At 41.8% G+C, this 21281-nt stretch overlaps 1 protein-coding gene across 2 annotated transcripts in view; it reads right to left on the minus strand.

Annotated features, from left to right (window-relative positions):
• nprl2 (NPR2 like, GATOR1 complex subunit) overlaps positions 1-21281 on the minus strand; it is a 47568-nt gene that overhangs the window by 23126 nt on the left and 3161 nt on the right. Inside the window, exons 2-5 of one of the 2 annotated variants that reach the window (XM_073072544.1) lie at positions 17399-17490; positions 15932-16100; positions 15240-15348; positions 9414-9550 (exon numbers count right to left, since the gene is read on the minus strand). In XM_073072544.1, the coding sequence (XP_072928645.1) occupies positions 9414-9550; positions 15240-15348; positions 15932-16100; positions 17399-17490 (507 nt within the window). The remainder of the gene's footprint in view (positions 1-9413; positions 9551-15239; positions 15349-15931; positions 16101-17398; positions 17491-21281) is intronic. The other variant, XM_073072545.1, reaches the window with a different exon arrangement.

Consider the following 21281-nt stretch of genomic DNA (forward strand, 5'->3'; position numbering starts at 1 on the left):
CAATCAGCCAATGCTCTACCCATGCTAATTACTTCCCTGCAATTCCATGGGCTCTTATCTTATTAAACAGCCTCATGTGCAGCACCTTGTCAAAGGCCTTCTGAAAATCCAAGTACACCACGTCTACTGCATCTCCTTTGTCTACCCTCAAAAAATTGCAGTAGGTTAGTCAGGAAGGATTTTCCTTCCAGGAAACCATGCTGACTTTGGCCTATCTTATCATGTACCTCCAGGTACTCCATAATCTCATCCTTAACAATCGATTCCAACAACTTCCCAAACCACTGATGTCAAGCTAACAGGTCTATAGTTTCCTTTCTGCTGCCTCTCACCCTTCTTAAATGGCGGAATAACACTTGCAATTTTCCAGTCAGCCGGTACAATACCAGTCTATCAATTTTTGAAAGATCATTGTTAATACCTACGCAATCTCTCCAGCTACCTCCTTCAGAACCCGAGGGTGCATTCCATCAGGTCCAGGAGATTTATCTACCTTCAGACCATTAAGCTTCCTTAGCGTCTTCTCAGTCGTAATTTTCACTACACATACTTCACTTCCCTTACACTCTTGAATGTCCGGTATTTGGCAGCTGTCTTCCACTGTGAAGACTGATGCAAAATAGCCATTCAGTTCCTCTGCCATCTCTGCGCCTCTCATTACAATATAATTTTCTATTGGTCCTATATCTACCCTCAACTCCATCTTACCCTTTATATACTTAAAAAAGCTTTTAGTATCTTCTTTGATATTAGTCGCCAGCTTCCTTCCATAATTCATCTTAATGACCTTCTTAGTTTCCTTCAGCAAGTTTTTAAATGCTTCCCAATTATCTTCCCACCAGCCTTGCTTCCTTGTCTGACATCTCTTTTGCTTTTACTTTGGCTTTGACTTCACTTGTCAGCCACGGTAGCGTCCTTCCATTTTGAAATTTCTTATTTGGAATATATCTATCTTGCACTTCCCTCATTTTTCGCAGAAACTCCAGCCATTGCTGCTCTGCTGGGCTTCCTGCTAGTGTCCCTTTCCAGTCAACTTTGGCCAGTTCCCCTCTCATGCCATTGTAATTTCCTTTATTCCAGCGAAATACCAATACATTGGAATTTAGTTTCTCTTTCTCAAATTTCAAAGTGAACTCAATTATATTGTGATCACTGTTCCCTAAGGGTTCCTTAACCTCTCTCATCATCTCTGGATCATTGCACAACACCCAATCCAGCACAGCCGATCCACTAGTGGACTCAACAACAAGCTGTTCTAAAAAGCCTTCCCTTAGACATTCTACAAATTCCCTCTCTTGATGTCCAGTACAGGCCTGGTTTTCCCAATCCACTTTCATGTTAAAATCCCCAACGATTATCATGACATGCCCTTCTGACATAACTTTTCTACCTCCCGATGTAATTTATAATCCACATCCCAGCTGCTGTTTGGAGGCCTATATACAACTGCCATTAGGGTCCTTTTACCCTTGCTATTTCTTAGCTCAACCCATAGAAACTCTGCACCTTCCAATCCTATATCATCCTTTTCTAATGATTTAATATTATTTCTTATACACAGGGTCACATCACCCCCCTCTGCCAACTAACCTATCTTTCCGATACACCGCATATCCTTGGACGTTCAATTCCCAATGGAAGCCATCCTTTAGCCAAGTTTCAGAGATGGCCACAACGTCAAACTTGCTAATCTGTAGCTGAATTTCAAGATCGTCCATTTTATTTCTTATGCTGCGTGCATTCAAATACAACACTCTCAGTCCAGTATTTGTTGCTTCTGTTTTAACTGCACCACACCTCTATTGCCCTGTAAATCATCCCACTGGCTGTGATTATGTTTCATCTCCTGCCTGTCCTTTCTATCATCTCTGTTTCAAGCTATCTTTGATTTATTTCTGTTTTCCCCTTCTTCAGTCCTATCACACTGGTTCCCATTCCCCTGCCAAATTAGTTTAAATCCTCCCTAAAAGCTCTATTAAACCAGCCTGCTAGGATATTGGACCCCTTTGCATTCAGGTGTAACTTGTCCTTTTTGTACAGGTCATACCTCCCCTAGAAGAGGCCCCAATGATCCAGGAACCCAAATCTGAATCCTTGCCCCCCTACACCAGTCTCTCAACCACGCATTAATATGCCAGATCATGTTATTCTTGCATAACATTCTTACACGTTAGCACGTGTCACAGGTAGCAATCCTGAGGTTGCTACCCTGGGGGTCCTGCCTTTCAGCTTCCTACCCAACTCTGTGAATTCTCTCTTCAGGACCTCCTCCCTTTTTCTATCTATGTCATTGGTACCAATGTGTACCAAGACTTCTGGCTGTCACCCTCTCCCTTCAGAATACACTGCACCCGATCCAAGACATCCCATACTCTGGCACCTGGGAGGCAACACACCATGCAGGTATCTCTATCAGGCTGACAGAACATCCTGTCTGTTCCCCCTCACTATGGAATCCCCTATGACTACCACATTCCTCATTATCTTCTCTCCCTTTTACACCACGGAACCAGGCTCAGTGCCAGAGACCCGATCGCCGTGGTTGTCCTCTGTCAGGTCATCTCCCTCAATAGCATCCAAAATGAGATAACGATTACTGAGGAGGATGGCCACAGGGATGCTCTCTACCCTTCCTTGACAGTCACCCACTTATCTATCTCCTGCAGTCTTGGGGTGACTAACTCCCTGTAGCTTAGTGGCTGCCAACCTGTCGATCGCAATCGACTGGTTGATCTTTGAGACTTTCCCAGTAGATCCTGAAAAAAAAATACACAAATACTGTTGAGAGATTGTTTCCGGGTTGCGGGGTTTTAGTTCCATTCTTTCTGCCCAGTGTGCATGCGTGTAGCTCCCCCACACTACACAGTGTACTTCAAGGAAACGATGTGAGTCAGCTGCACCTCTCCTCATTCCCTGTCATGCCCACTGTTGAACTTGAACCCACGCGAGGTCATCAGTCACCTAAACGCAGAGATACCCTCGCGCCAGGGATCACTGGTTGGCCTTGCGTGGCTGGCGGGAAGTGATATTGTTACTGGCCTGGAGCACTGACAGATGGGCGCCACTTCTGAACCTGTTTAGCACACCAAATGTCGTGGGGAACCCGATGCTAAAATATTCGCAGACGACCTAATTCGGGCTCAGTGTTTCGTAAGTATCAGAGCAGCTACCGCAATGCGATCTACGGAAACAAATTTTTGTCGGCTAATAGATCCTACAAGAGGGGCGGGCGTGTCCTGTCGCACTCCTCGCTTGGTTGGTCGCTCTCTCCGGACTGTGACCACCACGGCCCCGGTACAGGGACCACCGGCCCTGACCTTGTCCTCTCACCCCACCCACGACCAGCCGCACCTGAACAAGGCATCTGGCGGTGGGCGGGCAGGAGGCTGCAGTTCGGGCCGGGAGGCTGTCTAATGAGGCAATGGAGCCCTCAAAACTGCTTCGGCACCTTGAGTCCAAGCACCCTGCACTTAAAGACAAATGCGTTGAGTTTTTTGAGCGGAGAAAAAGGTGAGCAAGCGAGACAGAAGCCAAGAACCGCGAAAACTAAATTGTGGAATAGACTGGACATAAGGAACCTGCTTCAAGTATCGCTGTATTCCGGTCGTGTTTAACCCCTCCCCCCCCCCAGTCGGCTGGTCCACAAGAATATTGTCAATATTAAACCGGTCCGTGGTGCAAAAAAGGGTGGGTACCTCTGGTGTTCATACATTATTTCTACTTCCGGGTTGTGGGGTTTTACTTCCGGTCTTTTCCGCCCCGGTGTGCATGTGTGTAACTAATCGATCTGGGGTCGATCTCACCTTTCACTAAGGCTGAGGTAGGGGATCTTGGGCTTAAAAAGGTTAGTGACCACTACTGTAGCTTCTATCTTACCTCCTGCTCATTTTCCATAATAAGCTGTAGGTCATCAAGTTGCAGCTCCAGATCCCTAACACAGTCTCTCAGGAGCTGCATCTCGGTGTACCTGGTGCAGATGTGGGAGACTGGAAGATTCCCAGGATTCCCACACCTAGCACCCGGAACAAAGTACTAACCCTACAGACATACTCTCTATTCCTCAAAAAATGCAAGGAAAAAATGAAGTCCACTTACTCACTTACCTCGCCAAAGCCCTACCACCCCATCAATGTCCGCTCTGCTAGGTAGTGTCTCCCTTTAATGCCTGAACCTTCCCTACTCTCCAACACATGACTAGTGCTCCAGTTATAGCCAAGTTCCCGTGAAGCTTTCCCTTTTTAAACTTCGCTTTACAGTCAGTTGACTCGATAGTCCAATTTCTCAGGTAAGGCCTAGTACAAACAGGCAGCGAAGCATTGCTGTGCTGTCTTCAAGTCTTGATTTGAAGATGAATCCCTGAATATTGTCTAGTCCACCGACTCAATGTAGTCCTGTAAGTGCTTCTCTGCCCACCCCCCCCCCCCCACCCCCCCTACCAATCATACCTTCTTGGTCCTCACCACTGGTGCTGCAGTCATTAATCTCTGCCTATATGCTGGGAGTAGAAGTACAACCAGGTGATCAAACTTTCCAAAATGTGGACGTGGGATGACATGGTAAGTGCTTTTGATTTTGGTCACGTGTTTGGCACTTCTGCTTACACAGGTGATATATTGGTGGTAGTAGTTCAAAGACTTCTTCGAGTTAGCCTGATCGAAATCCCCTGCAATAACAGGGAAGGGATCTACACGTGTTGTTTTGTGACAGCCTATCACGATGCTCAGCTCCTCCAGTGCCTGCTTGATGTTGGCCTGAGGTGGAATATACCTTGCTACCAGGATGATGGTGGAAAAGTCCCTCATGAGATAAAATGGATGACAGTTGACCACTACATGTTCCAGGTCAAGCGAGTAGGATTGAAACAGAACCACCACATCTGTGCTCCATGATGAATTCAAAGTTCAATGTAAATTTATTATCAAATTACGTATATGTCACCATATACAATTCTGAGATTCATTTTCTTGTAGGCATACTCAATAAATCCATAAGAGAATCAATGCAAGACTGCAACAACTTGGGCATTCAACCAGTGTGCAACAGACAACACACTGTGCAAGCACAAGAAGAAAGAAATAATAATAATAAATCATAAAGTATACTCCACATCCTCCACCTTTAACAGACTGAACTTTAAGAGTCTTTGTGGAGAAAAGCCATCCCCTTACACTGAAAATATGAGCACAGTTCTAAACAGTGACTTCCTGGAAAACGTACTCAGCGTCAACCTTGTCAAGACCCCCCCCCCCCCCCCCTCACCAAGTTGGTCACGCAGAAATACGGTAAATAATATAGGGCCTGCAGGGACACAATGATATAAGCCAGCTGGGAGTCACTTGTTCATGCGATGATAAGCACCATTCAACCATGGATTATAGGGTAGTTCCCAGAAGTTGGGAATAGCAAATGTAACCCTATTATAAAAGAGAGGGAGAGGGATCATGGACAGCTACCAACCAATTAGGCTTGCGTCAGTAACTGAAGTAAATTCTCAAAACTATAATGGAAATAGCAACAGCTAATTTAGAAAATTATAGGACTGAGCAGAATCAACAAGGATTTATGAAAGGAAAATCTTTTCTGAGAAGCTGTTACTAGCGGGGTGTCACAGACATACATGCTGGGATCCAAGCTGTTCACCATCTATAATTACTGATTTGGATGAGGGAATCATGTATAATATATTTAAGTTTGATGAGGATATAAGACCTGGTAAAGGGCAAGTTGTGAAGAGATTGCAGAGAAAGTCCAAGACAGAAAGTGAATGACAAAGACCAGATGGAATATAATGTGAAAGAATATCATTCATATAGATAGAAAACAACAGGAAAGCAATTGTCCGGACAGAGAGTGGTGGGTGTGTGCAACGCCCTGCCAGGGGTGGTGGAAGAGGCAGATATATTAGGGGCATTTACGAAAATCTTAGATAGGTACATGGATGATAGAACAGTGAAAGGGCTATGTAGGAGGGAAGGGTTAGATTATACTTAACGTAGATTATAAGAAGGGTCTGTACTGTCCTGTAATGTTCTATGTAATTGTTAAATGAGGTGTTGTGCTCAAAAAGATCTGTGTGCCCTTGAATTTGAGTCACTGTTATTGTGCTGCCTTTATGGCAGTTACTTAGTTTATAATATTTTCGCTTAGTAATTCGTTTGTTAGCATTTTTTAGTTAAAGTTAAAATTGTTTAAGTAAATTCATTTGTCTGTAAAATATCGCGGCTGCGATGACGTCACATCCGGTTTTGCCGCGTCTTGTGGGAAAATACTGGTTTGGGATAAACGCAAGGGTGGGGGGCGCTCACATGTGGCAGTTCAGCGTGAGTAAGGTTGTTCTCTACGCACCAGAAACACAGTGAAAGCAACGCTGTAAGTCATGAGATAATCGATATGTTGAATTAAAATGTTAACGCTGATTCTGTTAAGAGTAACGATGGTCGATAAGGTTTATGTTTTCATTAGTTAAAGAGTCGGGATAGTTTGTGTTGAAGTGTATTTAAAGCAGTCAATGGAGCAGGTAGATTCTGACTGTATGCTGCACTTTAATGTAATGTAGTTATTGTAGTTTTACCTTTGCAAGTATTCACGATGTAAATGTGGTATTTAGAAGGAAACAAACACTGTACCAATCTTGTATTGTTTTATCAACAGTTTTCACCATACGTTAATGTGAAGAGTGAACAGTAAATGGTTAATCTTACTGCGACCTTGTTTTCATTGACTACGGTTTACCTCGACGTTTAATTCGGGTTCCGTCACACCCGAGCGAGAACGTTACAGTTATTTAATTTGCAGGAACAATAAGCAAATGGTATGCTGGCATTTACTACAGAATGATTTTAGATCAAAAGGAAAAATCTCACTGCAATTATATGGAGGAAGGCGAGACCATATCTGTAATACTGTGTGCAGTTTTGGTCTCCTCACGCAAAGACAAATTTGCACGTAACTGAAGGAGGGAAGCAAAAATTCACCAAATGAATTTCTGGTGTGGGCTGAGAATATCTTATTTGGAGATGTACAGCAGACTGGGCCTATATGCTCTTGGATAAAGAAAGCCAATCTCATTAAAACCTAAAAATTTTCACGGGTTTAACAGTGCTGGAGCAAGTACGACATTTTTCTGGGTGGGGTGTCTAGAATCAAGAATCAGAGATTCAAGGACTGTCCATTTAAGTCAAAGATGAAAAGTTAATTTTTGGAATTCTCAAGCAGTAGAGGCTCAGTTGCAGAGTGTATTCAAAAGTGGCAGATTTTCAGACACTGAGGGAATCAAGGTATACAGGATTTATGGAGGAATGGTATCACTGAGGTAAAAATTCAGCCATGAACTTAAGGAATGGCAGAGAGGGCATGAATGCAAAATGGCCTATTCTTGCTTTTATTTCTCATATTCTTAGGTAATGTGAGGTCACCTAGCCAAAATGAAACTTAGTGATTACCTCATACCAACTTGGAGAACAGTTTAATTTACAACAGTATGCTTATTTGAAGTAATACCTAAAAATAACAGTACTCAATTATGTGTCTTCTAATAATTATGGCTTGAAAAAGATGTATCATCCATCTTAATATAATTAAAGAATAGGATTTTCCACTATAATCTTTAGCTATCCTACTCTTAAGTTAAGCCCATTGAATCTTAGCTAGATCACACTTGGAGAGTGAAGCTTTAGTTGCTTTTTTAAAACGGAGACATAAGGAAATTATACAATTGAGACCATAACTGTAAGGTTATACAATCACAACAGGCTGAACTGGCTGAACATCATTACTTTAAGAGAGGGACTGTGAAGTGATCTAAAAAAGACTTAAAAACTATAAAATACTTCTACCCCTGGGGAAGAATTGAACTAAGATATTAAGATAATCACATTGAAATAAAATAAACAATTTCTTTAAGCAGTGAATCTGGACCTCACCATACATGCATTAGTATACACTCAATGGTCAATTTATTAGATACCTCCTGTACTAATAAAATGGCCACTGAGTTGTATATTCATGGTCTTCTGCTGCTGTAGCCCATTGACTTCAAGGTTCGATGTGTTGTGGGGTTATTAGGGCATATTCTGGAGATGCAATATAGCAAATGTTAGCCTTCAGTAACCAACCTTCAGATCTGAATATGGTTTGTAGATTAAATTAAAAATGCAGATCTGGTGGGAAATGCAGCTTGAGACAGGACACATCCAATTGACTTGAGATGTCTGCATGTGCATGAATGCAATCAACACCCCATTGCATGAATATCACTCCAGAGACCATAGTAATTAACACTCATTTTTGGTGTGTTGTTGGGAAGATTTGAAAAATTACATGCAACTCGAAAGAAGTATTATGAGGGCATTGTAACTATAGAAATTGTCCTGTTACATTTGTCCTTTAACATATTAGAATGTTGGGTCGGGGACTCTCTGTCTCTGACTCTTTCTCTCTCTTGTGACTCCAAAGGCTGCCCGTTAGAGTGTGTCCCAAATAAATACTTATGAGTTTTATATTTACCACGTGTGACTCTCTGGTAACTTCACTCATAGTTAACACAATGTTCAGAAATGCTCTTCCGCACACCACTGTTGTATCTGAGTTACTGTTACCTTTCTGTCAGCTTGAACCAATCTGGACATTCTTTGCTGACCTCTCCCGATAACAAGGCCTTCTCCCGCAGAACAGCTGCTTACTGTTTTTTTTTTGGTTTATCGCACCATTTTCTGTAAACTCTAATGACTGTTGTGCGTGAAAATCCTAGGAGATCAGCAGTTTCTGAGATACTCAAACCACCCCGTCTGGCACCATCAATCATTCCATAGTTAAAGTCACTTAGATCATAGTTCTTTCCCATTCTGATGTTTGGTTTGAACAACAACTGAATCAGCTAACCATGGCTGCATGCTTTTATTCATTGAGTTGTTGCCACATGATTGTCTGATTAGATATCTGCATTAACACGCAGGTATACCTAATAAAGTGGCCACTGAGTTTAGCTGAGTGGGGATGGAAGGAGATTCCTGTGGAGCATTAGCACTGGCACTGAATCACTGCAGCAAATGGCTTACTTCTGTGCTGAATATATTAAATGGAATTTGCCTTCATTCAGCTGTCTGCCTGATGCTATCAATCTATAGCTTTTCTATTCTTTTTGTTAATCCTGATATTAGGGTCAGACTTGTGGGTCTCACATTGACGTATTCAAGGTGCAAGCTGACTAGAGCAGTGTTTCTTTAATTGCACCTTTAGCTGACTTGCACTCTAAGAGTGCATCAACAACTGGAACCTCCAGTAAAGGGAGCAGTTGCATCATCAAATGGTTCTTACAGTCAAAAATGCCTCATGATAAGCAAAGGCTCTTGAAGCAGCTGGCACATATACTATTGAGACAGCCATGCCTGTTATTCTCATGGCTTTCTGCTCACCTGCTGTGTTGTGAGGTCCCAGTGCATTTTGATAAAATCTTCTTTACACTCAGTGAATACTGGCACATCATACTCCTGTACCACGGGTTGGTCTCTCCGCTGTGCAATCACCTTCAGGTGAATGGTATTGGATTCATCTAAAAAGGAGAACAAACTGTAAACTCCTTAGAACTACCACTTTACGTAGAAGGATTGGAAACCATTCAAAAAGGCAATTCTACTTTCAAGAACTGCCTGCAAGTTTCCATTCTTCCCTTTTGGGGAGGCTAAATTCCTTATTAAATAATATTCCAACTTGATACAGAAATAAAACCCCAATATGACGGAACAGGCTGCTATATAGAATAACAAGGAGCAACTTAACTGTTTATCTTATAATGGATAAACTCATTGATGAAATCTCAGGAAATTGTTTATCTAGCTGATGTTGATTGAAAACGCTTCAGCCTTTTCACATGTGCTGCACAGTGCCATTATTGAGGACAGGGATAATCAGAAAATCTCCTCATAAAATTAATAAATGAAGACCACCATTCATGACTGAAGCTGACAGGACTTAGATCTAATTCTTTATCAGTATAGCATATGCTCTTTTAACTATTAGTGTACTTGAAGATGTATATCGTGGCTTCAGCAGTTTGGCATTTCACAAAGTACAATTGGTTATGTCACTAATATCCTATCCTGTATTCCTCATGGATCCCAGTATTTGCCTAAATGCTGAACGGTAATGGTAGAGTAAGTTATATGACATGAGGTTACAAAGAGATAGAATACAATTCAGATATGTCCTACCTCAATTTGTATAGCTACAATTTGTGAGCTGGTAAATAGGATAATTATATCAAAAATTACATATTTTTATGAAGACCCAACTGATTCATTGATGAAAACTGCCCCGTATACCTGGTCTGGCTTGATGGGATTTGAAGTACAGTATTGTAGCATGGAAGTCAGAAAAGTCTGAAAATTATGTAGCTTTTATCTCAATGCAGCTGATGAGAAGCAAGTCAATTTACACCTGTTGATTAAGATCACGGCTTACATGCTATTATGAAACAGATTTAGACAAATTTTTGTGGGTAGTTAAATACAAGAAGGATACATCCCAGCTCCTACTCACTGAGAGAATTAAAGGCTGTTGTGAAATCAATAAAGACGATCCACCTTTGTGGGTCCTGTCCCTGCAATTCTCTTGGAATTGTCACATGGTGAAGATCATATCTGCTGTGTCTCTAAATGAATCCTTATTGCTCAATTGGGCACAGAGAGAAGGCAATTGAGGACTTTTGCAGCATTCAGCAGAAAGACTCTCTGCAGTTACAACTGGATGGGTCATTATTACACTGTTTCTGAGGTCCACAGGAATCCACTTCCCAAATATAAAACATAAAAAATGCTACAGCACAGTACAGAACCTTCGGCCCATGATGTTGCACTGATCTGTTGATCTACTCTAAGATCAATCTAACTCTTCCCTCATACATAGCCCTTCATTTTTCTATCATCCATAGGTCTATCTAAGAGTTTCTTAAATGCCCCCAATGTATCTGTCTCTACCACTACCCCTGGCAGGGTATTCCACGCATCCATCACTCTCTGTGTAAAATATTTACCTCCAGAATCCCCCTATACCTTCCTCCAATCACCTCAAAATTATGCCTGCATTAGCCATTTCTGACCTGGGAAAAAGTCTCTGGTTATCCACTCTATCTGTGCCTCGTATCATCTTGTACACTTCTGACAAGTCTCATTTCATCCTCTTTTGCTCCAAAGAGAAAAGGCCTACCTTGCTCAAACTATCCTCTTAAGACATGCTATTTAGTTCTGCATCCTCTTTAAATCTATCCACATCCTTCCTATAATGAAGCAACCAGTGTGGTCTAACCAGGGTTTTATAGAGCTGCAGCATTACCTCACAGCTCTTGAACTCAATCCCCTGACTAGTGAAGGCCAACTCACCATATGCCTTCTTAACAACCCTACCAACTTGTGCAGCAACCTTGAGGGATCTATGAACATGAACCCCAAGATCCCTCTGATCCTCCATAATGTCAAGAATCCTGCCATTAATTTTGTTAATTATACCCTCAGTTCTAACCGACGCAGTCCAAAGCCTGGTCCTCTGCATCTCCCTCTGCAACTGGATCCTTGACTTCTTTGCCAGGAGACCACAGTCTGTGCAGATCGGAAATAACATCTTCTCCTCACTGACAAAATCAACACTGGTGCACCTCAAGGATGCATGCTTAGTCCACTGCTTTAATCTCTCTATACCCACAACCGTGTAGCTAGTCAAAGCTCAAACACCATCTATAAATTTGCCGACGACACAACTATTGTTGGCAGAACTTCAGATGGTGATGAAGTGTACAGGAGTGAGATATACCAGTCAGCCGATGTCTTCACAGCAACGACCTTGCACTCAATATCAGTAAGACCTAGGAATTGAATGTGGACTTCAAGAAGGGGAAGTTGAGGGAACACACAGCAGTCCTCATTGAGGGATCGGAAGTGGAAAAGGCGAGCAGTTCCAAATTCCCGGATGTCAACATCTGAGGATCCATCCTGGGCCCAATATGTTGATACAATTATAAAGAAGGCAAGATAGTGGCTATGTCACCAAAGAAATTTGCAAAAAAATATACTGTAGAGAGCATTCTAACTGGTTGAATCACAGTCTGATAGACAGGAGTCACTGCACAGGATTGAAAAAAGCTGTAGAAAGTTGTGAACTCAGCCAGCTCCATCATGGGCACTAGGCTCCCCAGAATCCAGGACATCTTCAAAAGGTGATGCCTCAAACAGGTGGCATTCATCATTAATGACCCCCATTACCCAGGACTTGCCCTCTTCTCATTGTTACCATCAAGAAATTGGTACAGGAGCCTGAAAACACACACTCACTGTTTCGGGAACAGCTTCTTCCCCTCCACTATCAGATTTCTGAATGGACTATGAACCCATCAACACTACCTCAGCATTTTTTCCTTTTTTTGTACTACTTATTAATTAATTTTCTTTCTTATATCTACACATTGTAATTTAAAATTTTTGTTATTGTATATTGCAATGTACTGCTGCCAAAACAGCAAATTTCACGACATATGCCAGTGATATTGTAACCAGATTCTGATTCAGTACTCTGCATTCTAATGCGACCTACCAAAATGAATTACTTCACACTTAACCTGGGCTGAACACCATCTGCCACTTCCAGCGACTGCAGCCCAACTCTACATCGTGTCAATGTCCCGATGCAACCTACAACCCTCCACCCTATCCACAACTCCACCAAACCTCCTGCCATATGCAAAATTACTAACCCACCCTTCTACTTTCTCATCCAAGTCATTTACAAAAATCACAAAGAGCAGGGGTCTCTGAAAAGATCCTCTAGTCACCGATCTCCAAGCAAAATACACTCCATCTACTACCACCCTCTGCCCTCTATGGGCAAGCCATATCTGTATCCACACAGCCAAGATCCCCGGTTCCCATGCCTCCTGATTTTCTGAATGAGCCTATCATGGGTAACCTTACCAATGGCTTTACTAAAATCCAGATACACCACGTCAACTACTCTCCCTTCATCAATGTGTCTTGTCACATCCTCAAAGAATTCAATATCGATTTTTCACTTAAGATCTTTTCCAAGTCTACAAACCTCCAGAACAAAACCATCTGTGGATGTCCAATCCCTATACATCTCCACTCCCCACACCAGGAAGGCTTCAGAAAACTCTCCATTTCTTTCTGGACACCAGAACAAAACTGTTCCCCTCCACTCTCTTCTGTCTTGTCCATACTGCACCAACCACTGCCACTGGGCTATAAACGTGCAGGAGCAGTGTGTGGTTAAGTGCCTTGCTCAAGGACACACACGCTGCCTCAGCTGGGGCTCAAATTAATGACCTTCAGATTGCTAGCCCAAAGCCTTAACCACTTGGCCATGCACCAACACTGTCTGAGGGAACTGGTCCTCACTCTCAATAATTTTTCCTTTGGTTGTTTTCACTCCCTTCAAACAAAAAGCATAGCTACTGGCTCTGGCAACCATGCCTTTTTGTTGGTTACGTGGAACAGTCTATCGTCCAAGTTACACCGTTATCACTCTCCAACTTTTCCTATGCTACACTGACGACTGCATTGGTGCTGTTTCCTGTACCCAAGCAGAGCTTGTCTACGTCATCATTTTGCCTCCAACTTCCACCCTCCTCTCAAATTTAACTGGTCCATTTCTGACCCTCCCTCCCCTTTCTCGATCTCTTTGTCTCCAACTCCTCTGGAGACAGCTTATCGTTGATGACTTTTATAAACCCACTAACTCTCACAGCTACTTGGACTATACCTCTTCCTGCCCTGTTTCTTGTTAAGATGCTACCCCCTTCTCTCAGTTCCCCCATCTCTGCTGCATCTGCTCTCAGGATGAGGTTTTTCATTCCAGAACAAAGGAGATGTCCTTCTTCAAAGAAGGGGTCTTTCCTTCCTCCACCATCAACACTGCCTCCAACCGCATCTCTTTCATTTTGCATATGTCTGCCCTTACCCCATTGTCTCACAGGGATAGGGTTCCTCTTGTCCTCACATACCACCCCACCAGTCTCTGCATCTAGCACATAATTCCCTGTAACTTCCACCATCTCCAACGGGATTCCACCATCAAGCACATCTTTCCCTCCCCTCACTTTCTGCTTTCCACAGGGATCGCTCCCTACACAACTCCCATGTCCATTCATCCTTCGCCACTGAACTCCCTCCTGGCACTTATCCTTGCAGGTGTAACAAATGTTACACCTGAGCCTACACCTCCATCCCCCACCACCATTCAGGGCCCCAAACCATCCTTCCAGGTAAGGTGACACTTTGCCTGTGAGTCCGTTGGGGGCCATTCACTGTACCCGGCGATCCAAGTTGGTCTCCAGTGAGACCTGATGTAGATTTCACCAAGCAACTATGCCCCGTCCACCAGAAAAGCAGGATCTCCCATTTTAATTCCACTTCCCATTCTGACATATCAGTCATGGCCTTCTCTACTGCTGCAATGAGGTCACACTCAGGTTGGAACAACACCTTATACTCTGTCTGGGTAGTTTCCAATCTCATGGCACGAACATTTTTTTCTAAAACCTCCGGTAATGCCCCCCTTACCATTCCCCATTCCCTCTCTCTCCTTATCTCCCTACCTGCCAATCACCTCCTCTTTCCTTTTCTTCCATGGCCTTCAGTCCTCTCCTATCAGATTCACCCTTCTCCAGCCCTTCATTTTTTTCACCAATCAACTTTCCAGTTCTTACATCACCCCTCCCCCTTCCCAGTTTCACCTATCAGTTGTAATTCTCTCTCCACTCCCCCACCTTCTTAACCTGGCTTCTCATCTTTTTTCCAGTCCTGATGAAGAGTCTCTACCTGAAACGACCATGTTTATTCTTCTCCATAGATTTTGCCTGGCCTGCTGAGTTCCTCCAGCACTTCATGTGTGTTGCTTGGATTTCCAGCATCTGCAGATTTTTCTCGTTTGCTAGTCAACCTTTTGTAAGTATTGGTGTTGGTGAGGCTGGACCAGAACTCTGATGGTCAGTAACTGGTCATACTTGATATGCTAAATGTTTGCATCATTCCCTTGGCACAACTTGCAAGGGAGTGGTGACAAAAATCAAAGCATTTGACATTCTTCATCACTGATGAATCCCGCCACATGATATACTCATTTCAAATGTTGATAAAAATCATAGTTGTAACCAAATATTACTTTGTAATTTATAAGTAGACATAACATGCAAGGCTCAGAAAATTCCAAGAGCTCAAATACCCAGACGGACATACCTATTGGCAGAGAACACTCTCCACGGGCATTCAAATCCTCCAGAATGATGGTCATCAGTGGGACCAGTTTCTGCTTGCTGTCATCATTAGAGATGAAACCACTTTCAAGCTAGAAAAAGAAAGCTGATATAGATCATGCTTTGCAGCTTCATCTATCCTAATAGCACCTGACAAAATCAATTTAAAGAAAAAATGGCAATGGGTTGAGACTTAAATTCCTCCCCATTTTACAACTGACACTTCACCGATGGCATTGAGATTTTCACCTCATTGAAAATGCATAACTATGACAATGCATAATCCAGTGTGCCACTTGCTTCCAGACATTTTTAAGTACTTTCACATGTACTCAGTTTATTCTGCAGCTTTATCATAGCATAGTGCTTAGTGCTCATGGTTTAATGGACCCATGAGAACTGCCCGTCTGCACAAAACACTTGGAAACTTCTGACCTTCATTATAGTGCTCTAAATTTCCCGTTACAAAGCAGCATTAGTAATAACAAAATGGTTACAGTTATTTTAGACAGCAGGGCATTCCAGTTCCAAACACAGTTGTTGAAATATGTATATGAAATTGTCCAAATCCATCCAGGTAGATTGCCTTAATTGGACATTTGCTGGAAGTATGAAAGAATTAAGCAGAATATTTTAAAAGGTGATGATTTTTTTTGTCTTTCCTCTAGTCCTTACCTCCAGTGTAGTGAGATATCCTGCCAGTTTTTTAACAATTGGCTCCAAGGAACAGGTTTTGGCTTTCGCATCACAAACAAAGCCCAAATTGAAGAGCAGTGCATTCCTCACATATTTCTTATGTTCTATGCATACAGGGCAGCCAATCAGCTTCTTGTCCATTGCAGTACTTCTCAGCATAAAAATCAATTAAAAAAAGCATTAAGACAGCATTCACAAATATTTTTTTCATTTACCATATGTCTCACTGCCTGAGAACTGTACACAGTTCTAAGGCAATTACATATTATCATGGGGGGTGTTGTTTGCAAAACAATCACTCATAAGCAATGTAATCTCCAACCTCCCTGTGGGGTCTGACCAAATATATCAGTTGATTTACTCCTATATATCATTCTGCAAAAACTGGCTGCTAAGATTTTAATATTACATCAATAACTGGATCCAAAGACCTTGACCTAAGCTTTGTTCATGAGCCACATATCTGAATGGCTCCAAATCATCAACACAAGAGATTCTGCAGATGCTGCTAATCCGAAGCAATACACACAAAATGCTGGAGAACTCAGCAGATCGGGCAGTTTCTATGGAGGCAAATAAATTTGATGTTTTAGGTAAAGGCCCTTCATCAGTACTGGAAAGGAATGGAGCAGAAGCCAGAATAAGAGGGTGGGGGAGGAGGAGTACAAGCTGGCAAGTATACATGAGACCAGGTGAAGGGGTGGGTGGAAGAGGGTGAGAGTGGAGTAAGAAGCTGTGGGTGATGGGTGGAAGATGTAAACGGCTGAAAAAGGAACCTAATTAGAGAGGAATGGCAAAGAAGGCATTAGGAATTGTTATGCATATTCCTTTATTTTTTATTCTGTTGTTGAACAAAACACACTGGGCACATACTAAGGTTATGATAGGCACCAAATAAATTCAAATCTTATCTTTAATATACAAACTGACTTTAATTCAGTGCTAGTGCCTTAGAATAACTGTGCATCTCTTAAGATACCAGGGCCCTCACAGGCACATCCAGCTAGCATTGTTGGTGAAGAGTGCAAATACAAACTTTCTACTTCTGTGCTCTTGAAGATGAGGAGATTTTCTTCCATGAAATGAGTTGTTGTGATCAGGACTATTCTACTTTAAAGGATAGTATAATTAAAATTAAAGGCAATTTTTATAGAAGGAGATATGAAACTGAAAAGGAGCAGCTTAAAAAATAATGGAGAAAGAGCACAGAAGTGGGATTAATTAGGTTGTTTTTTCAAAGAGCCAGTATCATCACAATGTCTAGAATGTTCTCATTTTACCATGTATGATTTTAACAGCACATTCTTTTTCACTGTTACGAAGCAGTTCAAACATCAAACTGGACCTTGCACAACCATAAGTTCCAGATCATAATACAACTCCTAATACACAAATGAATAGTGATATAAAAATATGTATGAGTATATAAAGGATTATATCACTCACACAGTAATGAGTTTGTTCTGCAACTCTGGCTTTGTTATGATGTACACTTGGACTGTATCAAATAATTCTCTTGAGATGTACTCTTCAGGTACCTGTAATAGATATTAGTGATTCATAGAAAGACTGAACAGTTAAGAGTTGCAAGATTTTACTGATCCAAAAATTCTTAGAAGTCACTAAGTAACAGGTCACCTCATAAATAAGCTGAAGTGAATAAGCTTTATGTTGAAACAAAAATCTTAACTGGCACAGTAATTCTGTGCTGAGTAAGGTTCCCAGTACTCACACTGATATATTGGTACTGCTATTATAATAAAGGGGAAAACAACCTTTAACTCTAATGGTTGAATTCAATGTTCTCAACTCAGCATCTTGTTATTTTACTAAACAAGGCAACCAAACAGTAATTAGCTAATAACCACAAGAGATTTTGCAGATGCTGGAAATCCAGAACAAACACAAAATGTTGGAGGAACTCAGCAGGTCAGGTAGCACAATGGAGAGGAATAAACATTCAATGTTTTGTGCAGAGACCCTTCATTAGTCCTGATGAAGAGCCTTAGTCTGAAATGTCAACTGTAAATAACTTAAAACTTAACATTTTCCAAAAACAGAAAAATTTTAAAGAAAAATTGCCATTGAACTATATGGGATATTAGGGCAGATAACTGAAGGCTCAGACATAAGCTTTAAGGATGCATTAAAAAAGAGGGAATAGAGGTTGAAAACTGAGGAAAATCCAGAAGAGAGCCATGAAGCTGAATGCATGACTTCCAATGATATAGTAATAGCACTTATCTGGTGCCTAAAGCCCCACATAAATGGCAGAAGGAACACACCACCTCACAAACTATGACCTATCTGCTCACATATTCCTCATTGGCCACCTCAGAACCCACAAAACTGGAGTGGAAGTGACGGGATTCCAAATAGTAAATCTCAGACTGGGATTTAAATGTAGGGCTTTTGGGCTGAAGACTACATAGGTTAAGAATCATAAAGAAATCTGAAAGCCAGGAAAATAAGATTAATATTTGATTGACCCTGTGTTACAGTGGGTCAGTGAGCAAAGGATAATGGCAGGGGTTTGTAAGAGTTAAAAGCGCAACGTTCAAGGGCCTGCATCACGGTGGTCTGAGGTCCATGCCAGTCTGGAAGTCGAGGCCAGAAGGTCACACCCATAATTGGCGAGTCCTAGGGTGAAGTCCAAAGTTAGAGGCCCGACGTCTGTGAGTCAGAGAATAAGGGGGATAAGGTCTGGAGGCCCAGAGCTGGCCTGTCCTGCAATTGGAGGCATGTGTTGGTGTATGATGGGGGGAGGAGATCGATGTGTAGTTAGGGACGGGGAGGGGCTTGTTTTTCTGTTGCTGTCTTGCTTTATTTTGCTGTTGCTGCTGATTGTGTTGCTCTGCTGAACACTGTGGGCGTGCTATGTTGGAACAGGAATGTGTGGCAACATTTGCGGGCTGTCCCCAGCTCATCATTAAGTGTGCTTATTGTGAATGCAAACAACACATTTTACCATGTCCTTCGATGTACATGTGACAAATAAATCTGAATCCAGATATGGATAGCTGAGTTATTGATGGCAAATTTGGAGAGCAGTGTGAGGGAATGTAGGCAATATTATTTCCAGAAGCAATTCTGAAAACAGTTTAGCAATAGATAAGTTGAGGCAGCAGCACTGATGCTGTGGAGGTAGAAAAAGATAGTTCTTATTGCAGCACTGATGCTTGGAAAGAGAGCTCAGAGACTTTGAGTATGGCAAATTTAAAATAATTCAGTACCCAAGATGAGAACACTGTGGTTATCAGTTAATACTGGAGCAGGGAATGGAACATGGGTGGTCAGTTGTTCATGAGGAAAAGACAAGGAAGCAAGAGGTTGATCTCAAGGAAAAGGTGAGCTTAGAGAAGGCAGCTGGAGAGAAACTAACAAACAGACGGGTAAAGCTCCAGGTTAGGGGTGGTTGGATGTTACAGAATTTTAGATTCAGTGGTCTAAGAGAAGCCAGTAGAATAGCAAAGGCAGGAGAGAGAAAGAAGTATTAAAAAGACTTGCAGGGGAAAAAAGCTGGCACTTATCCTTATATTGTAGTGACGTTAGGAGTATGAGTAGCTTTAAAAGACAAGAACAAAGCATTTTATGGACTAGACCTACCTGGTGGTAATGGCTAAATCAGTTGTCAACATAACTTTCAGGATTACAGCACCTTGACAGGGGAATGAAGATGACGACTGCAGCTGGGATAGGGCCAATTTGGGAGCGAGTAATAACTTTAATGGCAACGAGGTAATTAATGTAACAGACAGCAATATAATTAATCAAATTAGTGCTGCAAAAAAATGGTGAACTATCAAAGTCTTGTGATTTTGAAAGCACAGTTGACAGCAAACTTCTGACCCATATGCCCGTGAAGCTGCTGCAAGCAATTTTTCAATTGTACCTGTGCTTCAGGGTACTTGTACACACAACAATGAACTCAGATTGACTGGGAGAAGGAACTGCTTTCTCAGTGGCAGGTAAAGATTTAGGTGGGGGAAGGAAATGTTGGTGGAGAACAATAAAAGAAAGTGATCAAAGACAGTCTTATCAATAAATGAAAGAAAAGGATAAACCAGGGTAGCAAGCTCAGAGATAGTTGGTCAGGGAACCAGCTTGGATGAAAAGATGGAAAATGAAACAGGAAATAAGAATGATGGACAAAAATGGCAGTTAAAATCAGAATAAAATAACTCATACAGAAGGAAAAATTATTGAAAATATGTCAAAAATGTGTTATGGTATTTAGTTGGCAGCACAGAGAATGAGAATGTTAAAATACTAGCATCACGTTGAGGCAAATTGAGAAGGAAATATCTGGACACGAGGCAGACAATCAGGTGCAGTTTGGTGAGTACAGCCACCCTGGTATAAAGGTATAAATAGGTAGTGATGTTTGGAGGATGTCATCCTGCCTCAGCAGATGCTTGTCAGGGCCACAATGTTATAATTTATACCATGAGTAGCTTAAACAGGGAGATGAATTAGTAGCAGTTCATTTACTGACAGAATCAGCACAATGAACAGTGAGTTAGTGAACAAGTAGACTGTCAAAATTACTCCCTACTGAAGCTGCCTGGTTAAGAAGATCGGCAAGAGAATAGAGTGTTCATCTGGGTTATTTTATTTCACAAGGCAGTATCTCTCTAGAGCCTTCAAGGGATACCAAATACTATAGATAATGGGGGTGTGGGGGTCTGCAGGAGATTATTGTGCTTTGAAGCATTGATGTATGTATTTTGAAAGGCAAAACAACTAATAATAAAAAGACAGACCTCATTACCAACAGTAATAAATTGATCAAATCTTAGGTTTGTGTAAGATTATAAAGCTCTGATCTCACATTGTGGATGGCAAAATGAAGGAAATCTCTGTACATATCAGACTATGTGATTTATAAAAACAAAACTGTACCAGTAGAGGGAAACACATTAAACAATCACTAGCAGTTGCTTAAAGGAATGAACCTTATACATCCAATGATTTGTTTTATTTATTTAGCAATACAGCAGAGCAGGTCCTTCCAGAAACCCCTGACCACCCAATTAACTCTAACTTAATCACGGGGCAATTTACAAAGATCAGTTAACCTACCCAGTACATCTTTTGACTGAGGGAGGAAACCCACGCACTCCACGAAAAGGATGTACAGACCCATTACAGAACAGCGCCAGAATTGAACTCCAAAAAGTCCTGAGCTGTAAAAGCATCACACCATTGTTCTACCACTGAGATTCTCCACTCTTGCCTCTAAATCATTATGGTCATCATCTCTCCCTGCATCAGGGATCAACTTTATTTGCCATATACATTTATATGTATTAGGAATTTGCCATGGTGT

Source organism: Hemitrygon akajei, chromosome 19 (assembly GCF_048418815.1).
Source record: "Hemitrygon akajei chromosome 19, sHemAka1.3, whole genome shotgun sequence".
NCBI lineage: Eukaryota > Metazoa > Chordata > Chondrichthyes > Myliobatiformes > Dasyatidae > Hemitrygon > Hemitrygon akajei.